The sequence below is a fragment of the Erythrolamprus reginae genome, chromosome 11 (genome assembly GCF_031021105.1).
Source record: "Erythrolamprus reginae isolate rEryReg1 chromosome 11, rEryReg1.hap1, whole genome shotgun sequence".
Classification (NCBI taxonomy): domain Eukaryota; kingdom Metazoa; phylum Chordata; class Lepidosauria; order Squamata; family Dipsadidae; genus Erythrolamprus; species Erythrolamprus reginae.
This window is the reverse complement of record NC_091960.1, coordinates 3,622,635-3,646,935: the sequence shown is the minus strand read 5'-3', so window position 1 is coordinate 3,646,935 and position 24,301 is coordinate 3,622,635. Positions and strand designations below refer to the sequence as shown.

Sequence of the window (24,301 nt, the reverse complement as noted above, 5' to 3'; positions counted from 1 at the left end):
TATACGAAGAGCGGTTGCAGGAACTGGGAAGTATGTCTAGTTTAATTTAAAAATAAGCCAGCAATGTCCTGCAGCTGCCAGAAAAGCCAACACAATTCTAGGCTGCATTAACAGAGGGATAGAATTTAAGATCGTGTGAAGTGTTAATACCACTTTATGATGCCTTGGTAAGGCCCCAATTGCATCCAGGTTTGGTCAACACAATGTAAAAAAGATGTTGAGAAGTGCAGAGAAGAGCAACAGAGAAGATTAGGGGACCAGAGGCTAAAACATATGAAGAACCGTTGCAGGAACTGGGCATGGCTAGTTTAATGAAAAGAAGGACCAGGGGAGACACAATAGCAGTCTACCGATATCTCAGGGGCTGCCACAAAGAAGAGGGAGTCCAGCTATTTTGCAAAGCTCCTGAAGGCAGGACAAGGAGCAATGGGTGGAAATTAAACAAGGAGAGAAACAACCTAGAATTAAGGATATGTTTCCTGACGGTCCAATTAATCAGCGGAACAACTTGCCACCAGAAAGTGGTAGGTGCTCCATCACTAGAAGCTTTGAAGAAGAGATTGGACAACAACCAAATATTTATTCATTTGTTTGTTTGTTTTTAGTTTGTTTAATTAATTAATTAATTTCATGTACAAGTAATCCTCAACAACAGTTCATTTAGTTTGAAGTTACAAGGACGCTAATAAAAGTGCCAATGGTTTGGAACCTCATTGGTTTGAATATTTTGGCTTGGACATTTTGCAAATGGGGAGGAAGATATTTTCATTTTTGGCACATACACACTCCCTTCCGGGTACCCCCCCCTGCCAAAATTACAATACCAGGCTAATGTGCTGCCCAGGTTTGTCCCTGACTTAGTTCAAGATAAATGGGGATTTTTCTTGTCCAGTGGTGTGAAGCGAGCATCACGTGAAGCCGCAACACGGTTTTTATTGGTTTTGGAAATTGCACGTTACATAAATACAGCCAGTGATTAAAACAGGTTTAGGGTGGAACCGATTGTGTGAAGCCCCGTCCAGTTTGCAGCCTCTGAATTTACTGCCGACACCATTAAGGTTAGGGAGAGAAAAGTTAAAATTGGCAGGTCCTTCCCTCTTCTCAGGAAACCAGGATGGAGAAAAATCTTAGAAACATAGAAGATTGACGGCAGGGAAAGACCTCCTGGTCCATCTAGTCTGCCCTTCTACTACTTCCTGTATTTTATCTTAGGATGGATCTATATTTATCCCAGGCGTGTTTTAATTCAGGTACTGTGGATTGACCAACCACGTCTGCTGGAAGTTTGTTCCAAGCATCTACTACTCTTTCAGTCAAATAATATTTTCTCACGTGGCTTCTGATCTTTCCCCCGACTAACCTCAAATTGTGCCCCCTTGTTCTTGGGTTCACTTTCCTATTAAAAAACACTTCCCTCCTGAACCTTATTTAACCCTTTCACATATTGAAATGTTTCGATCCATAGATCAAAACATTTAGATTTATACTAGATCTATACTAGTCTCCCTTCCTTTTCATTATCAGCAAAAATATGTTACATATACATGTGTGTTTGTGTGTCTCAGTGGCTAAGACACTGAGCTTGTCTAATCAGAAAGTTTGGTAGTTCGAATCCCTAGTCTAGGTCTCCTGAGCAGGAGGTTGGAGTAGATGACCTCCAAGGTCCCCTCCAACTCTGTTACTGTTGTTGTTGTTGTTGTTGTTATTTCAATAATACAACACAGCAAACGAGATCACTATGTTGGATTTTGTATTTCATCACCAGTCGGGCGCTTCCCAAGCACCTAGGACAGTAAAATAATATTTTCTCGCGTTGCTTCTGATCTTTCCCCCAACTAACCTCAGATTGTGCCCCCTTGTTCTTGTGTTCACTTTCCTATTAAAAACACTTCCCTCCTGAATCTTATTGAACCGTCGAACATATTTAAACGTTTCGATCATGTCCCCCCTTTCCCTTCTGTCCTCCAGACTGTACAGATTGAGTTCATGAAGTCTTTCCTGATACGTTTTATGCTTAAGACCTTCCACCATTCTTGTAGCCCGTCTTTGGACCCCTTCAATTTGATCCATATCTTTTTGTAGGTGAGGTCTCCAGAACTGAACACAGTATTATTCCAAATGTGGTCTCACCAGCGCTCTATATAAGGGGATCACAATCTCCCTCTTCCTGCTTGTGATACTCTAGCTATGCAGCCAAGCCTTCTACTTGATTTCCCTACTGCCTGACTGCACAGTCCACCCATTTTGAGACTTGTCCTGCTGAAGACAGAGTCTTTCAACGCAACCCCAATTCTGAGAAACATTTCCTGCAAATAAGCATCTGCAAGATATTCAGGCAAGGCAAAAAAAATAATCCCCTACTGTTAGGCTCGAAAATGGTGAAAGCTGTGCTTTACAATGAGTCCTCAACTTATGAACATTGCTTTAGCGACGGGGCAAAGAGATGCCACTGCAAAAAGTGACTTCCGCCTCCGTCCTCACACTTATGACGATTGCAGCATCCACCATCACCACCCACAGTTACAAGATCAAAATTCGGGCCCTTGCAGCCAATCAGCATCCTGGGATTAAGGGAACCCCATCGGCGATCATCGCAGCTGGCTTCCAACAAGTAAAGTCCATTGGGGAAGGGGAGCCAGGTTCATTTAATGACTGCATGATTTGCTTAATGGCAGCAATTTGTTTAACCAAAAGAGAAAAAAAAGGTGGAGAAATTGGATACGACTCACTTAACAACAGTGGAAGTTGTGGTCCCATTTATGGGCATAAGTTGAGGACTTTTGGTATTGCTTTCCCGGCTGGAATAGCCCATCTGCCCCGCCTTTTCCGGGGTTATATGCCAGCCCTATATGAGCCCCCAAGAGCCCCCAACCCCTTACCCCCCACACAATTTCTCCTCCAGTATCTTCTAACACCTGGGAAGTCAGCGTGGAGTGGAGGAAGTGGGGGTCAGTAAAGCCACAAGGGAGAGAGGAGAGTCATCCACCCCATGCAATTTGGGGGTTTTCCAAGGTCCGAATCGTCCGAATGACCACATCTACGAGCCGGAAGACGGAGGCTAAAAGCTGAGTTCATCCAGTTTTGGGGAACGTTCCCCACCAGGTCCCAAAGCGGAGAATCGGGCGTCGTCTGGCGATGCTACAATTCCCCCAAAGTTTGGGCATCTGGAGAAAAATTTGGATCTTTTAGGCTAAACAATTCTGGACTCTTTGCTCCAAAGTCAGCCTGGTTGAGCGGTTTCGTCCCTTTTTTACAATTCCTGACCCCGATCAAATTTTAATTCCTGGTTTCCTTTTTGCTGTTTCGCAGCACGTTGCTTCCTCCTGTCTTCCGTTTGCAAGAGTAGGACCATTTTTGGTGGAGCTGTGCCTCTTCTTCTTTTTCTCTTTCTCCTTCCTTTTCTTTCTTTCTCTCTCTCTCTCCTGAGAAAGTCCTCTCTACCACCACTGAAGCCAAATAATTAAAGAAGACCCCCTCCCCCAACACATAAATTTACCAAATAAAATAATAATAATAATAATTCGAAAGTCACCCAGAAAGCAATGCACCACATTTCTCAGCCTGCCGTAAGGGTACAAATGCGAAACTTTAGATATACATTATTTGAATTGTCAGGAGTGCGTGTGCAAATTCTGCGTTTCTTCAGACAGATAGCATAGCTGCTGCGGTGTTTCGAAATGGTGTCTGTAAGTGATGTACATTACGAGAGGCGTGTCGTCATTGAATTTCTCACTGCGGAGAAAGAAACTGTTGGGAACATTCACCAACGTTTGTGTAGCAGTTTATGGAGAATCTGCAGTCGACAGAAGTACGGTTAGTCGCTGGGAACAGAGGGGGAGGCCATTAGAAGAACAGAGGGTGAGGCCATTAGAACAAGGAGTGGTACCGACAGGGCACACATGCCCTTGTGTCTCGCTGGACGAAGGCCATACAACGGGACGGAGATTACGTGGAAAAAAAGGGAGTGTAGAAGAAACATCGTTCTTTCTTGTGTGTAAGTTTCATTGGGTTCAATAAATAAATCTTGAAGAACAAAAATGTGGTGCATTACTTTCTGGCTGACTCTCTTAATAATAACAATAATAACAATACAAGTTGGGGTTTTTTTTCAAAAATAAAAACGAGAAAAACGTTCCTTTTCGTGCGACGGCAAAAATGAAAAAACGAAAGAAAAACAAGGCGCGAGGTTTTAGCAGAGAGAGGGAAGGAAACGGAGTCGGCGTCCTCCTCAACAGTCCTGACTCCTTTCTCCCCTGGAACGATCGTTTCAGACATTCCCAAGTCCGCCCCCCCTCCCCCCCGAATCCTTTTTTCTCAGCTACACCGGCAGGATTTGACAATCATGTTAGAAAGCTGTTCTACTTTGGATTGCCGGCCGACGTAGTAAATGATGCTCAAGGGCTCCAGTTCATCGGGAACGCAACAGGGGGCGGCGGAGGCTGTGGGGTTGTGCAGGTTGTAGAGCGCCAAGACCTACGGGAAGGAGAAAAAAGTCTGCTTAGAGAGACTGCGAGCCATGAGGGCTGCAAAAGGGTTTTTTTTACTACCATGCAGTGGCGTGGCTTCTTTTGTGGGTGTGGCTTGCCAGGCGTGTGACTGGGTGGGAGTGGCTTGATGATCATGTGATCGGGGGTGGCTTAAAAGTCATGTGACTGGCTTAAATGTGGCCAACTGGCAGTGGTGGGCTCCTATGGGTATGGTCAGGTACACAGAAGTGGTAGAAAAATTGATTTTTTTTTCTTTTTTTCCCCTCCCTCCCTCCTCCCTCTATATCTATTCTTTTTCCCTCCCTCTAATTTTGTTCTTCCTTTCTTCCATCCATCCATCCATTCCTTTTTTCCTTCCTTCCTTTTTTCCTTCCTTCCTTCCTTCCTCCCTCCATGCCTTCTTCCCTTCCTTCCTGTTAGGATGGATCTATATTTATCCCAGGCATGTTTAGATTCAGTTACTGTGGATTTATCTACCACGTCTGCTGGAAGTTTGTTCCAAGGATCTACTACTCTTTCAGTGAAATAATATTTTCTCATGTTGCTTTTGATCTTTCCCCCAACTAACTTCAGATTGTGTCCCCTTGTTCTTGTGTTCACTTTCCTATTAAAAACACTTCCCTCCTGGACCTTATTTAACCCTTTAACATATTTAAATGTTTCGATCATGTCCCCCCTTTTCCTTCTGTCTTCCAGACTATACAGATTGAGTTCATTAAGTCTTTCCTGATACGTTTTATGCTTGGGACTTTCCACCATTCTTGTAGCCCATCTTTGGACCCGTTCAACTTATCAATAACTTTTTGTAGCTGAGGTCTCCATAACTGGACACAGTATTCAAAACACTGAGTTGAACTAAGACCTCCAAGATCCCTTCCAGCTCTATTCTGAATGGAATTGATTTTAGGAGGTTTGGTTTGATTTAGTGGATAGTTTAAATAGTGTGGTGTGGTGGTGTGGTTTGGTTTGGTTTGGTTTGATGATCTGCCTTGCCAAACGAAACCTCCGGCACAAGCCTAGACCACCCATAATTTTCTTCCATACTCTCTTGAACCCAACAGGCCATCAATCTTGGCTGGTCGAATGCCAGCCAACTTTTAGCTCATGCCTTCTTCGGAAGAAGGTGCCAGGCTGTAAAGGCAGCCACAGGGTGGCCTATTTTTCCCCCCTCTGAAGCCAGGAAATTAATTATCCTCCTTCCTTTATCAAAACAACTGAAATAGAAAAAAAACCCCAGGAATATCCACCGTGTATGGCCATCCAACCCCCTGAAAACCAACAAGGGCTTGACTGGTCAATAGAAACATAGAAGACTGACGGCAGAAAAAGACCTCATGGTCCATCTAGTCTGCCCTTACACTATTTCCTGTATTTTATCTTACAATGGATATATGTTTATCCCAGGCATGTTTAAATTCAGTTCCTGTAGATTTATCTACCACTTCTGCTGGAAGTTTGTTCCAAGGATCTACTACACTTTCAGTGAAATAATATTTTCTCACGTTGCCTTTGATCTTTCCCCCAACTAACTTCAGATTGTGTCCCCTTGCAAATAAGAGTTACCAGTAGAAGAGATATTCTTTCCCCCTAGGCCTTTACAATTTATGCATGGTATGTTTGTATCTATGTATGTCTGGTTTTATAATAAGGGTTTTTTAGCTGTTTTAGTATTGGATTGTTACATGCTGTTTTTATCATTGTTGTTAGCCGCCCCGAGTCCACGGAGAGAGGCGGCATACAAATCCAATCAATCAATCAATTACAAAATGAAGTTTCCCAACTTTTTTGACCCTGCTGGGCAGACCCCCTCTGAGGGGGGAACAAGCCTTACCTTGCTATATTGAGTGTCGGAACTCCAGAGATAGGGACAAGGTCCCATGCAGAAATTGGCGTAGTAGCCTTTGGGTTCGTAAATCCACTTCCATTTTAAATCTTTTCGGAAATCGATATAGAAACGCCGCACGCAGCAATTCTTCGCTTCCGGGGATCTAGGAAAAAGGAGACCGGAAAATGCCCTTAAGTCCTTTGGCTCCGAATTTTGGGACCTCCAATTTTCTGAATGGAATGGAATGTAACGGAACAGGATAGAAATAAAATAGAATGGAATGGAATAGAACGGAAATGATGGAACGGAACTGAAGAAAATAGAACAGAATAGAAATAAAATGTAATGTAACGGAATAGAACAGAATAGAACAGAAATAAAATAATATAACAATAATACTATACTAGATTAACTAGAGTAGAGTAGAGTAGAATAGAATGTACAATACTATACAATATTAGACTAGGTAAGACTATACATAATAAAATATAATTTAGAATAGAGTAGAACAGAACATGGAATGGAATGGAATAGAATGTACAATACTATACAATATTAGACTAGATTAGACTATACATAATAAAATATAATTTAAAATAGAGTAGAACAGAACATGGAATAGAATACTGTAGAATAGAATAGAATGTACAATACTATACAATATTAGACTAGATAAGACTATACATAATAAAATATAATTTAGAATAGAGTAGAACAGAACATGGAATGGAATGGAATCGAATGTACAATACTATACAATATTAGACTAGATTAGACTATACATAATAAAAGATAATTTAGAATAGAGTAGAACAGAACATGGAATAGAATAGAATAGAATAGAATGTACAATATTAGACTAGATAAGACTATACATAATAAAATATAATTTAGAATAGAGTAGAACAGAACATGGAATGGAATAGAATAGAATGTACAATATTAGACTAGATTAGACTATACATAGTAAAATATAATTTAGAATAGAGTAGAACAGAACATGGAATGGAATAGAATAGAATGTACAATATTAGACTAGATAAGACTATACATAGTAAAATATAATTTAGAATAGAGTAGAACAGAACATGGAATGAATGGAATAGAATAGAATTATAATATAATTTAGAATAGAATAGAGAATAGAATAGAACAGAACAGAACAGGAACAAACAGAATACAATAGAATAGAATAGACCACAATCCTTTTGTTTCGCCAGTGGTGATTAGGTCTACAAGTCATTTGTCTTTGGTGCAGATTCTCTCAGTGTGCATGCAAAACAACAGAGCAATAATAATCACCATAATTTTACCAACAAGGGAAGGTAGCAGAAGACAAAGGAAGAAGAATAGTAATACAGCCTTACTACTTTGGGAATTAGGTGTTCAGCTGAGTGACGGCACAAGGGGAAAAAGCTGCCTCTGTGCCTGATATATTTATTTATTTGATTGATTGACTGATCAATAAACTTGATCAATCAATCACGTTTGAAAACAGCCGCTGGTGGGAAGACCCCCCGACCTGTCCGGAAGGTGGGGTCAAGCGCAGGGTTAGCCTGCAGTCCCCTTGCAACCCCGAAAGGGCTGGGAGCGACCTTCCCAAAATTCCTCGGAGCCTTATCTATTTGGAGGCTGCCGGTCTGGGGAGATTCCTGTATTAGAAGCAGGAGGTAATGAAGTCGTTCGCTCGAACTCTGCTGCGGACGTCTCGGTCCGTTTGTCCACGCCTGACTCGGTGACGCGGCAACTTACTGGCTGCTGCAGAAATCGGCGTCCGGCGCGGCCCGTTTTCTCCGCTTGTGACTCGAGGAATCCGCCCGATCTTGAGTGCTGGCCATGATCCAGAGGTAGGGCTGCTGCTTTGACTTCCCAGCTAACAAGGCCTGGTCTCCTCTTTTGACAGAGGCGCCTGCAAAAGGGAAATGGATTCGTTCAGCGGTGGAATCTACTTGCCTTTCCTACCGGTTGGAAAGTCCACGCTTCCTAAAAACGTAGCTGGTAAGGTCAAGCGTAAAACCTATCAGGAGTTAAGACTTAATGAAAGGGGGGACATGATCGAAACATTTAAATACGTTAAAGGGTTAAATAAGGTTCGGGAGGGAAGTGTTTTTAATAGGAAAGTGAACACAAGAACAAGGGGACACAATCTGAAGTTAGTTGGGGGGAAAATCAAAAGCAACATGAGAAAATATTATTTGACTGAAAGAGTAGTAGATCCTTGGAACAAACTTCCAGCAGACGTGGTAGATAAATCCACAGTCACTGAATGTAAACATGCCTGGGATAAACATATATCCATCCTAAGATAATATACAGGAAATAGTATAAGGGCAGACTAGATTTTATTTATTTGTTTGTTTGTTTGTTTGTTTGTTTGTTTGTTAGTTAGTTAGTTAATTTATTTTGTCCAATACACAATGAGAGTTTTAGTGGGTATTGCCCCGTGTAATATTGTGAGTGTCTATGCGACGTTTCGGTGAAATCACATTCACCATCATCAGGCTGAAGTTATAAGCTTCGTGCTGCTGTAAATATAGTTATATTTATTTACAAAATATAGTTATATATATTTACAAAACTATATTTACAGCAGCACAAAGCTTATAACTTCAGCCTGATGATGGTGAATGTGATTTCACCGAAACGTCCTACAGACACTCAAAATATTACACGGGGCAAAACCCGAACTCAGAACAATCTACATACATATACCCGTGAAAATCTACGAAAACAAATATATACACACACACACACACACACACACACACACACACACACATATACACACACATAGTAAAATACATGAAGGTTATAGAGGACCTAATTTGTATGGATATGTGTAAAAAAATATTTTAAACCCCCCCCCCTTTTTTATTTAAAAAGAAATGACTCCTACATCGTTCTGACCATCCTCTTTGACCAACACTTTCCTTTTAACTCCACGCTCAGCTGTTACTCATACATTCTCAGGGCACATGATGCAATTTTGGCAGACAAAGCAAAGAGGCTTAATTTTCTTTCCATCCCCCCCCCTGCCCCCACCCCAGGGAGCAAGAAGACCAGTCATTGCTTGCAAAAATCTGAGCGAGGCTTCCCTGTCACTCCCCTGCGTGACTCAAAAACCTACAAGCGCCCCCACCCCCAGGTCACAAAGGTTGGTGGAAAAACAGCCGAAACAACAGGCAGGCGGAAACAGGAAGGAGAAATGGCTCCTTTCACCAGCGGTGCCTCTGTTCTAATTTGGGAGGAAATATAGGTGTTGTTTTGGCAGCAACCTTCTTAAGAAGAAGAGAGGATCGTGCCTGGCAAGCAAAACACCGATTATAGACTCCGTGCATGGCCTAATTACGGTGCCGAGTGGCCCCTGCAGAATTTAACAAGAACAATAACAACAGAGATTGAAGGGACCTTGGAGGTCTTCTAGTCCAACCCCCTGCTTAGGCAGGAAACCCTACACTACTTCCAACAGATGGTTATCCAACATCTTCTTTCAAAGTTCCAGTGTTGGGGCATTCTGGAGGCAAGCTGTTCCACTGATGAATTGTTCTGACTGTCAGGAAATTTCTCCTTAGTTCTAAGTTGCTTCTCTCCTTGTTTAGTTTCCACCCATTGCTTCTTGTTTTGCTCTCCGGTCCTTCTTCTTTGTGGCAACCCCTGAGATATTGGGACACTGCTATCCTGTCTCCCCTTCATATGTTTTAGCCTCCAGTCCCCTAATCATTTTTGACGCTCTTCTCTGCACTTTTTCTAGAGTCTCAACATCCTTTTTGCATTGTGGCGACCAAAACTAGAACATAGTTGGTCATGACCTTTAAAGCCCTACATGGCAATGGACCAGATTACCTCCGGAACCGCCTGCTACCGCACGAATCCCAGTGACCGATAAGGTCCCACAGAGTTGGCCTTCTCCGGGTCCCGTCGACTAAACAATGTTGTTTGGCGGGCCCCAGGGGAAGAGCCTTCTCTGTGGCGGCCCCGGCCCTCTGGAACCAACTCCCCCCCCCGGAGATTAGAACTGCCCCCACCCTCCCTGTCTTTCGTAAACTACTCAAGACTCATTTATACCGCCAGGCATGGGGGAGTTGAGATAGCCCCCTAGGCCATTACAAGTTATGCATGGTATGTTTGTGTGTATGTTTGGTTTTATAATAGGGGTTTTTAGTTGTTTTTTATTATTGGATTGTTACATGTTGTGTTTATTATTGTTGTTAGCCGCCCCGAGTCTGCGGAGAGGGGTGGCATACAAATCCAATAAATAATAATAATAATAATAATAATAATAATAATAATAATAATAATTATTATTATTATTATTATTATTATTATTATTATTATTATTATTATTATTATTATTATTATTATTATAGCTCTGCTGAATCAGGCCAAAGCCCTTCAAGTCCAGCATTCTGTGTCCCATAGTGGCCCAAGGGCAGACTAGATGGACCATGAGGTCTTTTTCTGCCGTCAGTCTTCTATGTTTCTATGTTTCTAAGATGAACGGTTGCAGGAACTGGACATGGCTAGTTTAATGAAAAGAAGGGCCAGGCTCTGGGAGAAGACTTGGAATACTAATTGCGAAATTACAAAACCAGTGGCTTTGAAAGAGAATTATTGCAAAATGTTTTACAGATGGTGTTGAGCTCCAAACAGATTTGGCAAAAATATAGCCAAATTCCACCCTAAAAACTTCGGGCTGAAAGAATGGCAGGCATCCGACGAAGGAAGCCGGCTGTTCTTTTCACACAGAAGAAAAATCGACTGTGTGAGTTACATTTGACACTTCTCGAGTGTGAAGTTTTGCAGGCCAGCAGAGATGCAGCAGGGGGGCACTGAGGGGGGGGTGAGGGCTGCTGAGGCTTCTGCTCAGGGTCTGGGTCTCAATTCCCCCCCATTAGGGTGAGGGCCAAAGATTTATCTTCTTGAATGTTTGCAAATTATCACTCCAAATTCCCTGCAAATTCCCTTTAGCCCGGACGAGCTTGCAAAGCCACAATGTGCTCTGTGAATACAGTGCGCGCATTGATGCGTCCCACACCGGCCCCGTAATTTTTTTTGTTTACAAAGCAGGAGGGCCAGAGTCATCTAAGCGGCCAAGAAGCTGGCCTGGCTTGGCAAGGGTTTGATTCGGCCGGCCGGGCAGCCCTGAATCGGGTGGCTTGCAACGTCCACCACAGCTCAGCCTACAGGCTGAATTGACCGGGTTCCCGGCTACAATGTCACATTCCCGGCTGGAAGGTTGTCAAGATAATCCTTCGAATGGAATAGAGACGGAAGGGACCTTAGAGGTCCTCTAGTCCAGCCCCAACATCCTCATGCAGGAGTCCCCTATACCAATGATGGGTTCCTGCAGGCACGGTCAAGTACGCAGAACTGGTAGAAAGAAAATTTGAATTTTTTTCCTTTCTGGGCTCCGGGTATGTATGTCTGTATATGTCTTTCTTTCTTTCTTTCTTTCTTTCTTTTTCTTTCTTTCTTTCCTTCCTTCTTTCTTTCCTTCCTTCTTTCTTTTTTTCTTTCCTTCCTTCCTTCCTTCTTTCTTTTTTCTTTCTTTCTTTCTTTCCTTCCTTCTTTCTTTTTTCTTTCTTTCCTTTTTCTTTTTTTCCTTCCTTCCTTCCTTCCTTCCTTTCTCTCTTTTGGGTAGATCTACTATTGTTCTAATGCTGCCTCCCTCCTCCTATTTTTGTCGCCCGGGTCTATCGCCTCTAATTTTCAACTTTTTCCCAAATTACTCGCTGGACCTCTTCTTACCTTCGACTTTTATCGTTAGTTCATTTTGGCTGCCGTCGCAGGAACAGTGAGTGCTAAGTCGGAATCTTCCCAGCTGGTCTGAAATACATATACTGTATTAGGATGGGAGAGGTCAGGAGCACAACCCTTACTTAAAGCCAGCAAGCCATTTCAGAGTAGCCCCTCCATCCAAAGCGGAATCGAAGGATGCTTAAAAGCAAAAAAAAGGCCTTTGTTAATTTCAGGAGAAATTTTTATTGGGTGCCCACTACAGCAGTGTTTCCCAACCTTGGCCACTTGAAGATATCTGGACTTCAACTCCCAGAATTCCCCAGCCACCGAATGCTGGCTGGGGAATTCTGGGAGTTGAAGTCCAGATATCTTCAAGTGGCCAAGGTTGGGAAACACTGCACTACAAGGTGGCATATATCATTTTCCCCAAGGATTTTCAAACTTGGCAGGTTTAAGATTGGGGAGGGGACCGACTCCCAGAATTCCCAAGCCAAGGTGATTTAAGATGGATGGATTGCGAACTCCTAGAATTCCCCAACTAGCATATTTTAAGATGCATGGACTTCAATTCCCAGAATTCCTCAGCGGGGCATATTTCAAGATGCATCTATTTATTTATTTATTATTTGGATTTACAATAAAATCCAAATATTTGCCTGGACTTCAGCTCCCAGAATTCCTCAGCCAGCATACTTTAACATGCATGTACCTTAATTCCCAGAATTCCCCATCCCTCATGTTTTAAGATGCATGGACTTTAAAAGTCCCAGAATTCCTCAGCCGGCAGGTTTTAAAGAGGAGTGGACTTCAATTCCCAGAATACACCTGAAGTCGGCCCATCTCAAAGCTGCTATGTTTGAGCCACTCGGCCTTGCTTGCAAACAGGGCTCCGAAATTTTATTCCTATTTTTTCATTGGCGTAAAGGAGGGCAGGCCCCCAGTCGTGCCCCCCCCTTCCACCTTACCTCCACCTGCGAGCCACAACCGGAGAGCATTGGTGACATCAAAGGACAGCCATTCTTTTTCACTTTTCACCTTGAACGACAGCCCTTGAAGGTAGTACCATTTGGAGTCACTCCTTGAATGGCCCTTTTGCTAAGGAGAGACGGACAAGACAGAACGCCTTAAAGGAACAGCGCCAGTGGACATTTACGAAATATCCCCCCTGCTTTCTCTTTCTTTCTCTTTTGAGCTTTTAGTTTTAAAAGGAAAAAAAGGCTGTAGTCCTCAAACCTTTCTTTTTCCTTTTGCTATTTTTCTGCCCCAAAGGCAAAGCTGTCACCCGTTTCCTCCTCCTAAAAGTGGTCTTTTTTGGAGTGTCGTTTAAGGAGAAACAGGCAGGCCTTTGTGCCAATCCAAGGGTAGATTGCAATAAAATGTCACATTAAAAGGAATTTAGAGAGAGGTTTTGTTTTTCCTTCTCTGCTAAAGAAGTTTTCGTTTCCCTTTTGCTTAGAGCAAGGATGTCCAACCTTGACCGTTTGAAGGCCTGTGGATTTCAACTCTTTTTTTAAAAAAAAAAGTTTATTTATTGGTTTTTACACAAATACAAGAGACTAAAACAAATATTGTTCACATTTTTCATTTACAGATCATAAGCATGTCTGTATGTATGTTGGTTTTACAATAGGGGCTTTTAACTGTTTATATTGGATTGTCATATGCTGTTTACTACTGTTGTTAGCCGCCCCGAGTCTACGGAGAAGGGCGGCATACAAATCCAATAAAATAAAATCAATCAAATATACCCACTAAAACTCTCATTGTATTGGACAAAATAAAGAAAGAAAGAAAGAAAAGAAAAGAAATGAATAAATAAAACCTAGCCTGCCCTTATACTATTTCCTGTATATTATCTTAGGATGAATATATGTTTATCCCAGGCATGTTTACATTCAGTTACTGTGGATTTATCAACCTTGTCTGCTGGAAGTTTGTTTCAAGCATCTACGACTCTTTCAGTAAAATAATATTTTCTCACCTTGCTTCTGATCTTTGCCCCAACTAACCTCAGATTGTGCCCCCTTGTTTTTGTGTTCACTTTCCTATTAAAAACACTTCCACCCTGGACCCTATTTAACCCTTTCACATATTTAAATGTTTCGATCATGTCCCTCCTTTCCCTTCTGTCCTCCAGACTCTACAGATTGAGTTCATTAAGTCTTTCCTGATACGTTTTATGCTTAAGACCTTCCACCATTTTTGTAGCCCGTCTTTGGACCCGTTCAATTCGATCCATATCTTTTTGAAGGTGAGGTCTCCAGAACTGGACACAGTATTATTCCAAATGGGGTCTCACCAGCGCTCTATACAGCGGGATCCCAATCTCCCTCTTCCTGCTTGTGATACCTCTAGCTATGCAGCCAAGCCTTCTACTCGCTTTCCCTACCGCCTGACCGCACTGTTCCCCCATTATGTATTTCAACTCTTTAAGAACTCTGGGAGTTGAAGTCCACAAGTCTTAAACTTACCAAGATTGGACATCCCTGAATTAATAATAATAATAATAATAATTAATGAGAAGAATAATTTATTAGATTTGTATGCCGCCCCTCTCCGAAGTTATATACTTGGATTCTGATTTAAATTTGGACGTTACCTGGAACCTTGACCTCCTACCTGGTAAAGCTCCAGGCGCTGCTCTTGACCATTTCCGGAGGCCCGCATCCTCAGCTCTGCACGGTACAGCAAATCGGGGTCCCTCAGGATGACCCTGATGGGATTCATTTCGAATCCAAAGTAGATGTTTTTGTTATCCTTCTTGTACCCATTTTCGTAGCTTTCTAAAGATAGGGGAGAGGAAACCAACAGTACTTTATTCTCCAGGGCACCGGAGGGACGGACGAGGAACCAACGTCTGGAAGCTGACCAAGGAGAGATCCAACCTAGAAATAAGGAAGAACTTCCTGACGGTCAGAACGATCAACCAGTGGGACAACCTACAAAGCAGACGTTGTGAACTCCAATACTCTGGACATTTCTAAGAGGAAATTGGGCTGCCATTTGGCTGGGACGCTATGGGGTTCCTGCTTAGGCAGGGGGTTGGACTTGATGACCCGCATGGTCCCTTCCGACTCTAACAATAAAGAAATAAAAATAAAATAAAGTATAGTAAAGTAAAGTAAAGAAAGTAAAGTAAAGTAAAAGTAAAAAGTAAAAAGTAAAGTAAAGTAAAATAAAAAATAAATAAAGTAGCAGATGAGCAGAAGGTCTCTCACCTGTGACCACTTTGAAGAGGGATGGACTGGTGGACCCAGAATTCCTCAGCCAATATGTAGGAATTCTGGGAATTGAAGCCCCCCTGTTTTGAAGTAGGCTGGTGGGGAAATTCTGGGTGCGCCCATTACAAGTTTCAATCAAGTATTTTTCTATGTGTATATATATATATATATATATACATACCCACTAAAACCCACATTGTGTATTGGACAAAATCAATTTAAAAAATAATTATCACGATTTAGAGCAGAGGGTTCTCCAACCCTTGCCAGCTTTAAGACTTGTTGTGGACTTAATAGAATATCTCCGGGACCGCCTTCTGCCGCACGAATCCCAGCGACCAGTTAGGTCCCACAGAGTTGGCCTTCTCCGGGTCCCGTCGACTAAACAATGTCGTTTGGCAGGACCCAGGGGAAGAGCCTTCTCTGTGGCGGCCCCAACCCTCTAGAACCGACTGCCCCCAGATATCAGAGTTGCCCCCACCCTCCTTGCCTTTCGTAAGCTCTTAAAAACCCACCTCTGCCGTCAGGCATGGGGGAATTAAGATAATCTTTCCCCCTAGGCCTTTACAATTTTATGCATGGTAAAATCCATGAATGGATGTTATATCGAAGATCTGAGCCCAGCTCTATGGGTCAGGCCCAGCTGTATGACCTGTGGGGCTCAACTGCTTACAGATGTCTGGTTCCTCCATCCGTCCATCCACCCATCCATCCATCCAGGCAAACCGGAGGATTTCCAAAAGACACATTTCTTTCTTTAATTTTCTTTTCTCTGCCCATATGACTTCGTCACAGCATCTATTTCGGCTACAGGAAGAGTCTATTTTTAACGCTCCTCTTCCTTGGGAGATCAAAGGAGTTTGACTTTGGTCAAAGAGACAGAGACCACGGGGCTGTTGTTTTGTCTTGGTTTATTTTGTTTTTCAAGTTTCTCTCCAAAGTCTCCCAACCGCAGCTTTCGGGATTGTTGGCTTTTCAAAAATATGCACCGTCTTCCGTTGCACACAAACAGGACACGGCAATTTGGAGAAAACAAAGATAGAACACAGGGCGAGGAAATTGGAAGGAAGAAGGGAAGGAAGAGAGGAAAAACAAAAGGTCTCGTGGCTCTAATAAAAGAGAAGAGAGGGAGGAGAGAGAGAGAGAGAAGAAAAAGAAAGAGAATAGAAGAAGATTTTTTAAAAAGAAGATAATGACAAAGAAAGAGGAAACGAAAGAAATGAGACAAGAAAAAAGATAAAGAAATTAGAAAAATAGAGAGAGAGACAGAAAGGATAAAAAGGATAAAAAAGAAAGAAGACAGAAAAAAGAAAATAAAGACAGAGAAAAAGGAAAGGAAAGGAAAGAAAAAGAGAGAAAGAAAGAAGAAAGAGAAAAGAAGAAGATAAATAAAAAAGAAGATAAAGACAAAGAAGAAAGAGGAAGAGGAAGAAAGGATAAAAAGAATAAAAAGAAAGAAGGTACAGAAAACGAAAGAGGAAAAAGAAAGGAAAGAAGAAAAGAAAGAAGACAAAGAATGAAAGAATAGAAAGAAAGGAGGAAAATAAAAAGAAGAAAAAGGAAAGAAAGAAGGAAGGATGAAAGAAAGAAAGAAAGAAAGAAAGAAAGAAAGAAAGAAAGAAAGAAAGAAAACATCCCCCAGGTTGCCAACCAACTTAAGGAAATGGACTTTTGCCTGCTCTTCTGCCCTTGGGCTGCAGAAAGAAGCCAATATAAATTTGTGAACTTAACCAACCAGCCCAGGAAGAACCGGTGGAAACAAAATTAAGCATTTTTTTTTCAAAAGAGCATCCTTCAAGCTCCCATGAAATCATACTGTGTTTTCCCTCCCAAATGCCGGGATTCTGACTCAGTCGCGGGGTCATCCACGAAGCTGCCAAATTATTATTATGTTTTCCCCTCAGCTGCCTCGGTTGCAAACGGTTGAGCTCCATCCCGCCTCCCTTAAAACAGGGTGGATTTTTTTTCCCCCCAAACCTGGCACGTCAAAGTGACTTGGGGACTTCGACTCCCAGAATTCCTCAGCCAGCACCACCGGAGGAATTCTGGGAGCCGAAGCTTTAACAATTTGCCAAGTTTGGGGGTCCCACCCTACGTGAAATCACAGAAGTCCAAGACAGGAAAAAAATAAATAAGAAAAATTGCCTTTGTCTCCTTCTCCTTTTCATCACCCCCATCCTTACTACCATCACCACTAGGGATCACTTCCTTATCAAGGGGTAGCACAGGGAAAATGTCCCCCCCCCCCGGATTGCCCACTTCCCGTCTTTAAATTTGGATGTGGTCATCCTTTTTGTCATTGTTTCCAGATGACGGAGGGGTGGGGGGGGGGGGAAGTGACCGCAATGTCTTCAACAACCACCACCACAAAAAAAGGAGAGGGATTTTACATTGCTGATGTTTTACAGCTGCACGAAGCTAGATAAGGTGATGTTGGGTCTTATCAGTCGAGAGGAAATTCCCCAAGTATTGTGTGGCTTTCCAAACATATTCTTTTTAATATGTTTGTGAGTGACATAGGGGAAGGTCTGGTAGGGAAGGTTTGCCTATTTGCCGATGACTCTATAGTGTGCAATAGGGTTGATATTCCTGGAGGCATCTGCAATATGGTAAATGATTTAGCTTAAATGGTCAAAGCAATGGAAACTGCAGTTTAATGTTTCCAAAAGTAAAATAATGCACTTGGGGAAAAGGAATCCTCAATCTGAGTATTGCATTGGCCGTTCTGTGTTAGCAAAAACTTCAGAAGAGAAGGATTTAGGGGTAGTGATTTCTGACAGCCTCAAAATGGGTGAGCAGTGTGGTCGGGCGGTAGGAAAAGCAAGTAGGATGCTTGGCTGCATAGCTAGAGGTATAACAAGCAGGAAGAGGGAGATTGTGATCCCCTTATATAGAGTGCTGGTGAGACCACATTTGGAATAATACTGTGTTCAGTTCTGGAGACCTCACCTACAAAAAGATATTGACAAAATTGAACGGGTCCAAAGACGGGCTACAAGAATGGTGGAAGGTCTTAAGCATAAAACGTATCAGGAAAGACTTAATGAACTCCATCTGTATAGTCTGGAGGACAGAAGGAAAAGGGGGGACATGATCGAAACATTTAAATATGTTAAAGGGTTAAATAAGGTTCAGGAGGGAAGTGTTTTTAATAGGAAAGTGAACACAAGAACAAGGGGACACAATCTGAAGTTAGTTAGGGGAAAGATCAAAAGCAACATGAGAAAATATCATTTGACTGAAATAGTAGTAGATGCTTGGAACAAACTTCCAGCAGACGTGGTTGGTAAATCCACAGTAACTGAATTTGAACATGCCTGGGATAAACATACAGTATATCCATCCTAAGATAAAACACAGGAAATAGTATAAGGGCAGACTAGATGGACCAGGAGGTCTTTTTCTGCCGTCAGTCTTCCATGTTTCTATGGAACCATATCTGAGGGCAGGGGAGGCATTTTAGGCCTCTCTTGATCCAGCCGTTGGGGGTTGGACTAGAAGACCTTGAAGGTCCCTTCCTACTCTTGTTCTTCTTCTGTTATTAGAATCAGATCTGCAAAGCCAGATTTACAGGGGTTAAATGAAGCACCTTCACCTTGTCGTTTTGGGGAGGCAGAAAGCAAGGCGCCGGGGCTACAAAAATTAGCACTGAGTATTTAGAATTAGAAGGGGTGAGTACAAGTGCCCTAGAGTGCCTTCCGTCCCCTGTCCTATTACTCTCCTATATCTCCTATACCTTTCCTCTATTCCTATATCTCTTCTTCTACTCTTTCATTGATAGGTTCTATTCCCATAACTTCTCTTCTATTATTTCAATCCTGGGCCTAGAAAGTTTAGAACTAAGACGCTTTAAACAAGATCTAAGTGTTGCCCACAAGATCATATGCTGCAACGTCCTGCCTGTCGGCGACTACTTCAGCTTCAACCACAACAACACAAGAGCACACAACAGATTTAAACTTAATATTAACCGCTCCAAACTTGACTGTAAAAAATATGACTTCAGTAACCGAGTTGTCGAAGCGTGGAACTCATTACCGGACTCCATAGTGTCATCCCCAAACCCCCAACACTTTACTCTTAGATTATCTACGGTTGACCTATCCAGATTCCTAAGAGGTCAGTAAGGGGCGAGTACAAGTGCACTAGAGTGCCTTCCGTCCCCTGTCCTATTGCTCTCCTATATCTCCTATACCTTTCCTCTATTCCTATATCTCTTCTTCTATTCTTTCATTGATATGTTCTATTCCCATATCTTCTCTTCTATTCTTTCTTAGATATATTTTACTATGAGTATCTCCTCTATAAGCTTCATCATGTATTTTACTATGTGTATATAGATATATACCCATTAAAACCCTCATTGTGTATTGCACAAAATAAATAAATAAAAAATAAATAAATAAAAGAATAACAAAATTGGAAGGGACCTTGGAGGTCTTCTAGCCCAACCCACTGCTTAGGGAGGAAATCCTATACCAATGGCATGCATGCCAGTACACAGAACCTTCTCGGTGGGCACATATGCCGTTGACAGCTGCTTTAATGATTTATGGTGCGCACATGCGCCGGAATGCTGGAAAACGGACTGAAAACGGACATTCTCAAAATGAGTGAACAGTGCAGTCGGGCAGTAGGGAAAGTGAGTAGAAGGCCTGGCTGCATAGCTAGAGGTATATCAAGGAAGAGGGAGATTGTGATCCCCTTATATAGAGCGCTGGTGAGACCCCATTTGGAATAATACTGTGTCCAGTTCTGGAGGCCTCACCTACAAAAAGAGATGGATCAAATTGAACGGGTCCAAAGACGGGCTACAAAAATGGTGGAAGATCTTAAGCATCAAACTTATCAGGAAAGACTTCATGGACTCCATCTGTACAGTTTGAAGGACAGAAGAAAAAAGGGGGACACGATCGAAACATTTAAATACATTAGAGGGGCGGCATACAAATCTAATAAACAATAATAGTAAATAAGGAACCGGCAAGAAGTACCTGACGTACCCCCCCTCCCACACACACACACAAATCTGGCCCCCCTTCTCTCTTTCCACAGCCCCACATAAACCCATCCAGGCCTAGCAAACCCTCTTTGGGGAGAATTGAGCCCCACAGCGCAACATACCTATACCTTGTGCCTACGCAACCTTTTCTTTTCCCGGATTCCCGGGCTGGTTGGCACGTGCCGGGGCGGTAAAAAAAGGAAAAAAAATCCTCCTTCCCTTCTAGGGGACCACAACATCTACCCAAGGTGCCACCCATCCCTGGAGGGCTTGCGGATTTGTTGAGGCGGCATGCCAGCCACACCCGGTAGGTAATTACACCTTGAACCAAGACGGAGTTGGCTGCGATCTGGGAGGGATCCCCGTCTTTAGACTATTGTCTCCTCTTCTCGCTGCACCCCGTCTGTGATCGGTTCCAAGAAGTCCGGAGACTTCTGAGTTCTAATTATTATTATAGTTCTAATAATGATTAGTATTACTGTTATTATTAATAGTAATATTATTTATTAGATTAGATTAGATAGTAGAATAGTAGTAGACAGTAGATAGTAGATTAGAATACGGTAGTAATAATAGTAACAGTAATAATAATAATTAGAAGAAGAAGAAGGAGGAGGAGGAGAAGGAGGAGAAAGAAGAAGAAGAAGAAGAAGGAAGATGATGAAGATGAAGAAGAAGAAGAAGGGGGAAGAAGAAGAAGATGAAGAAGGAGGAGGAGGAAGAAAAAGAAAAGAAGAAGATGAAGAAGGAGGAGGAGGAAGAAGAAGAACAAGAACAAGAAGCAGCAGCAGCAGCAGCCAGTGAAAGTGGTCCCAGTGGTCCTTAGTACATTGGGCGCAGGGCCAAAGGATCTCAGTGGACCTTTGAAAACCATCGGAATTGACAAAATCTCCATCTGTCAATTGCAAAAGGCCGCTTTACTGGGATCGGCAAACATAATTCGCTACTACACAGTCCTAGGTGCTTGGGAAGCGCCCAACTGGTGATGAAATACGAAATCCAACAGTGATCTCGTTTGCTGTGTTGTATTGTTGAAATAACAACAACAACAACAACAACAGTAACAGAGTTGGAATGGACCTTGGAGGTCATCTACTCCAACCTCCTGCTCAGGAGACCTAGACTAGGGATTCGAACTGCCAACCTTTCTAATGGACAAGCTCAGTGTCTTAGCCACTGAGACACATACACATACACATACACACAAACAAACAGACATGTATATGTAACATATTTTTGCTGATAATGAAAAGGAAGGGAGACTAGTATAGATCTAGTATAAATCTAAATGTTTCGATCTATTCATCAAAACATTTAAATATGTGAAAGGGTTAAATAAGGTTCAGGAGGGAAGTGTTTTTAATAGGAAAGTGAACACAAGAACAAGGGGGCACAATCTGGGGTTAGTTGGGGGAAAGATCAGAAGCAACGTGAGAAAATATTATTTGACTGAAAGAGTAGTAGATCCTTGGAACAAACTTCCAGCAGACGTGGTTGGTCAATCCACAGTAACTGAATTTAAACATGCCTGGGATAAACATATATCCATCCTAAGATAAAATACAGGAAATAGTAGAAGGGCAGACTAGATGGACCATGAGGGATTCGCTGGGTGGGGGAATTCTGGGAGTTGAAGTCCAAATATCTCCAAATTGCCAAGGTTGGGAAACGCTGCCTTATGGTCATGTGATTCCCATTTGCAACCTTCCCAGCCAGCATCCAATAAGCAAAGTCAGGGAGAGGAACCAGATTCGCTTCATCCCGGTTGGAGTCATATAGCAACGGTGGCCAAACAGGTCGTAAAACCAGGGCATGACTCACTCAGTGACCGCCTTGCTTAACAACGTCTCCAAGTGGAGGACTACCTGTAAGGCCTTCACATACATGGGCCAATTGTCACCGCCGCTGATTTTTTTTGGCTACATTTGGCTTTAATCGGTTGCTTCCTCGCACCAACAGTTTTTCCTGCCCTCCTGAAACTTAGCACGGGAATCAGATGAGCCCTTGCCTGTCCCCTTTAAAAAAAAGGCAACATGAGAAAATATTATTTCACTGAAAGAGTAGTAGATGCTTGGAACAAACTTCCAGCAGACGCGGTTGGTAAATCCACAGTAACTGAATTGAAACATGCCTGGGATAAACATAGATCCATTGTAAGATAAAATACAGGAAATAGTATAAGGGCAGACTAGATGGACCACGAGGTCTTTTTCTGCCGTCAGACTTCTATGTTTCTAAGTTTGGGGGGAGAGAGAAAACTGAACCTTTAAATGCTAAGAAGTCTGAGAAGAACCGAAAGGGCTTTTAAAACAAATGAACAGAGTTGGAAAGGGACCTTGGAGGTCTTCTAGTTCACACCCCCCCCCCCTGCTCAAGCAAGAGATCCTATAGCGTTCCAGACAGGTGGCTGTCCAATCTCTTCTTAAAATCTCTCCTTGGATTGCTATGGGACAGGGAATTCTTCCTTATTTATAAGGTTTCTTTCACTGTGTGAAATTAACAGAGTTGGAAGGGACCTTGGAGGTCTTCTAGTCCAACCCTAGCTCAAGCAAGAGAGCCCTATATCGATTCCTGTCAAACGGCTGTGCAGAAGAGCCGATGACAGCCTATAGCAGAGGCGGTCCAACTTTTGACAAAGTTGTACACTTCAATTCCTAGAATTCCCCCAGTTGGAAGAATTCTGGGAGTTGAAGTCCACTAGCCTTAAAAGTTGGTCAGGCCCTACTTGTCAAAACCTCCAGAATTTGAGAGCTCCCTTTTCTGCCTCCCAAATTAGGAACAGCTCCCCAAAAAACGCGAGATTTTCTTCTCCAATGGCTGATGAAGTCCCTCCGAGAAAGAGAACCGAAGCTGGTGGAGATACTTCCTTCTAACTTGATCTCCATCGATGGAGGAAGCAACCTCTTCCTTCCTGATCTGGGTCAGCGTGCACCCCCAAGATGGAGAGATAGTGTCCCAGGCCAACCTGCATACCAACCAACCAACCAACCAACCAACCGAGCCCCTCTAATGACCCCCGTCTCCCCATCCTTCTCAAGACTCACCGTTGTTGGCGGGAATCATCATGAAGCGGTGCACTTCCTTGGCGTAGTAGTCTTCGCGGAAGGTCTCTTGCGGCTCCTCCACCACCATTTCTCGGATCACTTCCAAGGTGCTGTTGTAGAGCGCCAGGATCTCTTCGCTTAGGATCTGGGGCTCTGAGTCTTCCACTTCGGGGGCTTTCTGTAGCTTGAGTTTGCTCAAGATCTGACCCCGGATGGCTTCGATCCTCTTCCGCTTCATCAGGTCCATGTCCAAGGTCTTGCAAGTGGAGAAGGCCCAGACGGAGCAAAGCTGTTGCAGGGCCACCAGGAGAAGGAAGACCAAGCCCGTGGCCTGCTGCGGCCAGCCAAAGACCCCTGTTGACCCCAGGAAGCCCCGTCGCCTGTCGCAGCTTCTTGACCCCATCGTAGCACGGGGTTCCTCAGGATACCCGCGGCACAAAGTCCTCCCTTGCCAGCTGAGGAAACGACTTGAAAGTTACACCGCTCAAAGACCTTCTTGGCTTCTCCTTTCTGGGTGTCCGGCCACCGTGTCCAGCCGAAGGGAGTTGAAATGCAGCCCTTTCGGGTTCTTTCTCTCTCTCTCTCTGTCCCAACCAGCTTAGCTTTCAGGCAGCCAGGTTCCAGAAGGGACGGAGACTCGCGCTATTGCCTGGCATCGCCGACAGAGGCCCATGTGTCCGGATGTTGCATCTGTCCAAACTCAGCCCTGGCACCGGATCAGAGGGCTCCTGTGGCCCAGCTCTGGGGGAAGAAGCTTGCGGAGTCTTTTGCCTTTCGCTCCAGGGAGGGTTGAGGGCTGGGAAGCTGTCCTGAGCCGGAGGGCCTTGGGAACTTCGCCGGAACGTGGCCAAGCTTGGCAGGCGGGCGGCAAGGTCAGGCCTGAGAGATGCCACCACTTCTCCTCCTTCCCTGGAGCCAACTGGCCCTCTCCTGTCTTCTTCTGGCTCTGCGCGAAGGGCTGTAATTTCACCACTCTTGTCGGG

At 43.3% G+C, this 24,301-nt stretch overlaps 1 protein-coding gene across 1 annotated transcript; it reads right to left on the bottom strand.

Annotated features, from left to right (window-relative positions):
* Window positions 1-586: 586 nt before the first annotated feature.
* On the bottom strand, window positions 587-24,301 carry TGFB1 (transforming growth factor beta 1). Its single transcript, XM_070763903.1, has 7 exons — window positions 23,319-24,301; window positions 14,671-14,834; window positions 13,017-13,146; window positions 12,061-12,138; window positions 8,065-8,221; window positions 6,319-6,475; window positions 587-4,473 (listed from the first exon to the last, which is right to left on the bottom strand). Exons 1-7 carry the CDS (start codon window positions 23,719-23,721, stop codon window positions 4,315-4,317), a joined length of 1,248 nt encoding a protein of 415 aa, XP_070620004.1. The 5' UTR covers window positions 23,722-24,301; the 3' UTR covers window positions 587-4,314.